Here is a 6708-nt window from a genome sequence, read left to right on the forward strand (position 1 = left end):
AAACGCTATTTAGCAGCTATTGAGCCCGTTTAAAAACAACAAATACCTTCAGAAAGCCAAATCGGGGGGGTACCATAGGGAACCCCTATGTCAAAGCACCTTTTGGGGGGTGTCAGGCTGATTTCCCCAAATCTGACAGTACTTTCCGCCTGTTCAAGTATCACCGGGTCCCGTTTACGCGTACTTTCAAATTGAATACGGGGTAAAGCATGCACGCGCGTGATACTTTTCCGCCTGCAAAACAGGTGAAAAGTCTGGGTCGCGAAAAGTATCGCGGCTCGGCTCAAATTGAATACGGCTCTTAGACACTCTTCTGAAAAACTAAGGGCCAAGAAGTTCCTTAAGTTGTTTGCCTTTTTAAAATTACAACAGGTTTTTTTATCAAGTTCTGTCTTCAAAATAGGGTCCAAGTGTAACATGTAATTAAAAATACTCTTAATTTTATTCAAATAACTGTCGTATTTGGATACAAATGCAATAGAACCATCCATAGGATGTGACGTACTAGGTTCCAATAAAGATGATCTATCTATTTCCAAAGACTCCTGGTAGGCTTTATCTAGTAGCGGCTCTGGATAATTCTTCTCTCTGAATACTTGTGTAATCTTAGCTTACTGTGCAAATAACTCCTTGGATGAACAATTGCGTCTAATCCTTCTGTACTGACCAGACGGAATGTGCTCCAACCATTTTTTATAGTGATTACTATGGTAATCAATGTAATTATTAGTATCCACTTCTTTCTGAAATGTACATGTCTGTATCATTCCGTCTTGAATTTTGAGTTTTATATCCAAAAAGGTGATAGTGGTGGGGTGAAAAATACTCGTAAAAGAAAGACTGAAATCATTATGATTCAGGTGATCAACAAACTCAAGAACAGATGTGTCGTCCCCATCCCAAATAATAAAAAGGTCATCTATATACCGTTGTAGAGGACCAGGTTTGTGCCGAACCGCCCACCCCAAATGAGCTGATCCTCGAGGATGCCCATATAGAGGTTTGCGAAACTTGGCGCAAACCTGGTCCCCATAGCTGTGCCCGTGCGCTGTAAATAAAAATGGTGGTCAAACGTGAAATAATTGTGTGAAAGGATAAATTGAATGACGGAAAGAATAAATTCCTGATGATCATCTGTGAAGTTACAGCCAGTGATATTACAGGCGCAGGACTACAGGTTGTGACGCTCGCCATGACTTGCCGTCTCCGGCGAGTGACTTTCAGTGCGGCAGCAGCTTGTTTCTTATTCGCACGATATTGGGCATATACGGATCTCCTACAGAGGTACTAACCATTGTTTTATGGAACATCTGGAGGGCGTAATTAGGAGATGGATCTTTAGCCCCCCATTTACTAACTGATTTTCAGTATAATCAGATCACCTATATGCTTAGTACTATACAAGTATTATTGAATTGTGTATCGAGTGGGATGTGGATCCAGATACATTGTAAAACCAATGTTGTGTATTTTTATTATTGATACATTGTGACTGCAGTCATAGGTATATGTGTTATTATGTAATACATTTTCATTATTTAAATTCAATCCTTAGCGCAGACTCATATTTTATGTTGCTAGCTGCATCCTATAGTAAAACTCACTGAGGAACTTGTTGCTTTATATGCCCAAAGAGAATATTCAGGGCAAGTGCACCTGTAACTGGGACATACCTGCCTACTTTTGTAAAAGCATTTCAGGGACATTGTGAAAGCAGCACCTATGAGCGCGGCTGTAACGTGGGCGTGTACTGCTACATCTGAGAGGCGTGCCATACATGTGATAGGCGTGTACTGCTACATCTGAGGGGCGTATCATACATGCGATAGGCGTGTACTGCTATATCCGAGGAGTGTCATAAATTGATTTGCATTTAAACGTAAACGATCCCCAAAGCTGACAGTAAGATCTATTTGTTGATGAAAACCCACTTCTACTTTTCTGAAAATGCCTGTAGCCATAGGGATCATTGTGCCTTATACCCAATACAGGGAAATGGTACTAATGATCCCAGTTGTATGTATCTGTTTATAATCGCTACATAATGGGGGTAAGATGCTATCAGGTAGCGACTATTTCAGGGAGTCTCCCTGACAATCAGGGAGAAATGGCAAGTATGAACTGGGGGCATACTGAGTTTTTATTTTAACACAAGGATGTTTCAGACAGTCTAATGCTAGAAATATATCACACTGCGCTCACATGAGACCCATCTGCATAAACTGCTGAAGTCCACCAATCAGGGCTGGATTAAGGTGGGGGGTGGCAGCGTTGGGGGCCCGCACAGACAGAGGTGACCCTGCCGAGAACAGGTGCCCAGTGGCACCTGTGTTCGGATGGGAGCTCAGCTCCCGTGGCTGTGCTCTACAGTCAGTGCTGCATACAGCGCAGGGCGGCTCCGGAATCCCTTCAGAGTCATGTGATATGTCAGAGACGCTGATGAGGGTACAACAGAGCAGTTCTGCCGGAATCAGGAGGTGACAGGTGAATAATCACAGACAGGAGGACCAAAGCTGCCAACAACTCTGCCGGGCCCAGGTACAGGGAGGGGGCGTGGTCAACCAGGGAGGTGTGGCCAGACCCCCCCCCCCGCCTCCTCCTCTCAGCGCCCGAGTACGGCCCGTGTGGCTTGAGCGGTGGAGTGGGGAGGGAGGGTTGGTGGGCTCTGAGTGGCTGGAGGGGGGGGGGGTGGCTTGGTTCCGTGGGGTTTGAAAGAGCCCCACACAAGCTTTGATCCGGCCCTGCCACCAATACAAACAAAAACACAACGACCACTGCTATCGATGAAGAAAGGTTTATTACGAAATTTGGAACATATGTAAAACCATACATGAATAAATATATATATATTATATATAAAAACCATAAAGTGCATTTGTAGGAAGAGATGTTTGACTCTTTAATTATTTACTAAGAACTCTGTTATAGACAGAGCAAGCACCAGCATGCTTAGCAGGACAGGGTCACAGGCCGTTATCAGCGCAATACGTAACATGGGACCCATTGAGATATACAGCCCCCGCCGGGATTATCTGCACACACTGGTTTGGGAGAAGAAATTCCCAAATGCAGAAAGCACTCAGGGGTTTATCTGTCAAGCAGTGAAAAACTTAGTGAAGCGGACCCGTGGAGAAGTTGCCCATAGCAACCAATCAGCTCTGAAGTAACATTTATTAAGTACAGTCTATAAAATAATAGCTAGGAGCGGATTGGTTGCTATGTGCAAATTCACCACTGGTCCACTTCACTAAGTTTTTCACTGCTTGATAAATAAACCCCTCAGACAATTCAGGGTCACAGTTCTCAATACTGGCATTTTTTATTTTTTTTTCACTGAGCAAACAGGACACATTTTAATTCTTTAAAAAATAAAAAAGTACAAAGAACAACGAAACTGATCCCTTACTTCCTACCAAACATGAATACAGTAAGTTACCCTGGCCACAGAAATATCCATCCTCTGAATAGGAGTGCTGCTGTCTAATGTGACCGTTCAGCCTGCCAAAGACCGAAACACAGACGGCAGCTGCTTTTACCCTCATCCGCTCTTGCAACACGTATTCACCCCATGTGCGCAGTCTGACGAGCAACAGTGAGGTCATCTGCTTCCCAACCCCACAGAACTCTTTTAGATGTGTAGCCAAAAGCTCTGTAGGGAGGGGATGGGCCCAGCTCTCACCAGCTTTCCTAGGACCACAATTTCTCACTGTAGCCCTGCACAGTGCTATTCCTACCATTTGTCTTACTACATAGTACGTTAATCTAAAAAACGGGATCATCGTCCCAGGTTTCTGGAAGTAACAGGGTCTGTCCCATCACCAGGAGACAGCTTGAGACTAGCCCTGTAGTAACATATGTAACAGTCACTTCATAGAGTAAGTACAGAAGGCACGCCAATGGCTTGTAGCGTTTTATCACCACCAGACAGTGGTCGTCAGCAGGTTAGTGGCTGCCAAGAGCCGTCTCCGTGTATCGCTCTCGGCTGTGGCTCTGTAGACTGCGCCAGCGGATGAGTCACTAACGTAACAGTCGTGGCGTGAAATCGCTGCCGGTTTCAACATCCGCCCTCTAACAGCTTTATTGTATTCAGACTTCAAAAGTCCCCGCGGCCAGCTGGCGCTGCGTCAAGTGCAGGTGTCACGAGTAGCACTTCCAGCTGGCAGGATCACATGAAGTAACTGCTCATCAAGGCCAAGTCCCGAATGTCTTCGTTTGCCAAAGATGCTGGAAGGAGGGGAAAAGAAAAGAAGTTATTAGTGACATCTACGGGAATATAAATCGTGCCTTAGAATGACGGTCACCCACTGGCAAGCTTGGGCAAGTGGTAATGTGTCCTACGGTTAAAAAAAACCAACACATTACTATGGGTCTATATATGGGGCTGGGGGGGGCTTATATCTGCTCATAATACAGACAAATAGATAATGGTTGGTATGGGCCTGTCATTTATGGTTCAGACATAGCAAAGCACATGCTGCATGTCCCCCCCCCCCCCCCCCCCAAAGGTCTAAAGCAGGGGTGGGCACTAAGTGGCTCTCCAGCTGTTGCACTACATATCCCAGCATGCCTTGCAGCAGTTTTAGCATGGTCAAATAGCAAAACTGTGTCTGGGCATGCGTCGTTCTACAACACCTGGGGTGGGGGGCATTTATTGCCCACCCCTAGTCTAACGGCATTGTATACACTACTGTCCTGGTGCTATACACCACATACAGAAAAGTAGGGACATTATATGTAAACCAGGGAAGCATAGGAACATTATATAGGACCCAGAGAAGTATATATATATATATTTTTTTATATCATTTATATTGGGGGGACATGAGTAAAGAGGTTATTATGGTGGCTGTAGCGCTCCAAGACCCGCATATCTGTGCCATAAACATAAGGAGACTACCCCCCGTTAACATTACATAGAACCGGCCTCGCTGCATTAGCTACTGACGCCGACAACCACCGCAACGACGTCGACAACCAAAAGCCACGCCTCCTTACCTCTGCGACGAGAGCCCGCCCTCGATTTCCTATACAGCCGCTTCAGCCACTTGATTGGCCCCTTTCCCGTGACGTCGGCGGCTCCCTCCTCCTCGTCGCTAGGCAGCGGTGAGGACGCGCGGCAGAAGGGACACGTGACCTCGCCGCCGTGGGCCGTCAGGTGATCCAGGCAGACGGTGCAGAGAACGTGTCGGCAGCTGGGCAGGGGGCGTGGCCTCCGGCCTTGGCCGTAGTCATTGTAGCAGATGCCGCACTCCGCCATGTCGAGGTCGGGCAGCGGTGCTGGCGCTGTGTCTGTAGGCATGGCTGCTGTTGTAATTAAGCGTGTGAATTAATGAATGAATGCGCCTCAGCCGGCAGACCCGGGGGTTTATATGGCTCGTGAGGGCCCGCCCGCGCCGGAAACTAATGACGTCACCTTCAATGGAGAGCCAATAAGGGGAGAGGGTGTGGGCGAGCTGGAGTATTCCCCATCAGGCTGTGCGGGAAGTGTTTACTCTGTCTCACCAGTAACTGGGTTATGTCATATTATTACTGTTACTGTGATACTCTCAGCACTGCACCATGTTACTGTTACTGTGATACTCTCAGCACTGCACCATGTTACTGTTACTGTGATACTCTCAGCACTGCACCATGTTATTGTTACTGTGATACTCTCAGCACTGCACCATGTTATTGTTACTGTGATACTCTCAGCACTGCACCATGTTATTGTTACTGTGATACTCTCAGCACTGCCTCATGTTATTGTTACTGTGATACTCTCAGCACTGCACCATGTTATTGTTACTGTGATACTCTCAGCACTGCACCATGTTATTGTTACTGTGATACTCTCAGCACTGCCTCATGTTATTGTTACTGTGATACTCTCAGCACTGCACCATGTTATTGTTACTGTGATACTCTCAGCACTGCCTCATGTTATTGTTACTGTGATACTCTCAGCACTGCCTCATGTTATTGTTACTGTGATACTCTCAGCACTGCACCATGTTATTGTTACTGTGATACTCTCAGCACTGCACCATGTTATTGTTACTGTGATACTCTCAGCACTGCACCATGTTATTGTTACTGTGATACTCTCAGCACTGCACCATGTTATTGTTACTGTGATACTCTCAGCACTGCCTCATGTTATTGTTACTGTGATACTCTCAGCACTGCACCATGTTACTGTTACTGTGATACTCTCAGCACTGCACCATGTTATTGTTACTGTGATACTCTCAGCACTGCACCATGTTACTGTTACTGTGATACTCTCAGCACTGCACCATGTTACTGTTACTGTGATACTCTCAGCACTGCACCATGTTACTGTTACTGTGATACTCTCAGCACTGCACCATGTTATTGTTACTGTGATACTCTCAGCACTGCACCATGTTATTGTTACTGTGATACTCTCAGCACTGCCTCATGTTATTGTTACTGTGATACTCTCAGCACTGCACCATGTTATTGTTACTGTGATACTCTCAGCACTGCACCATGTTATTGTTACTGTGATACTCTCAGCACTGCCTCATGTTATTGTTACTGTGATACTCTCAGCACTGCACCATGTTATTGTTACTGTGATACTCTCAGCACTGCCTCATGTTATTGTTACTGTGATACTCTCAGCACTGCCTCATGTTATTGTTACTGTGATACTCTCAGCACTGCACCATGTTATTGTTACTGTGATACTCTCAGCACTGC

General features: G+C 45.9%; 1 protein-coding gene across 1 annotated transcript; it reads right to left on the reverse strand.

Moving 5' to 3' along the window:
- Positions 1-2787: 2787 nt before the first annotated feature.
- RNF227 (ring finger protein 227) lies at positions 2788-5347 on the reverse strand. The gene is made up of 2 exons (XM_088446012.1): positions 4996-5347; positions 2788-4224 (listed from the first exon to the last, which is right to left on the reverse strand). The coding sequence occupies exons 1-2, from the start codon at positions 5297-5299 to the stop codon at positions 4166-4168; spliced, it is 363 nt and encodes a 120-aa protein (XP_088302138.1). The 5' UTR covers positions 5300-5347; the 3' UTR covers positions 2788-4165.
- Positions 5348-6708: the final 1361 nt, after the last annotated feature.

The sequence above is a fragment of the Taudactylus pleione genome, unplaced genomic scaffold (assembly GCF_031769625.1).
Source record: "Taudactylus pleione unplaced genomic scaffold, aTauple2 ptg000393l, whole genome shotgun sequence".
Lineage (NCBI taxonomy): Eukaryota > Metazoa > Chordata > Amphibia > Anura > Myobatrachidae > Taudactylus > Taudactylus pleione.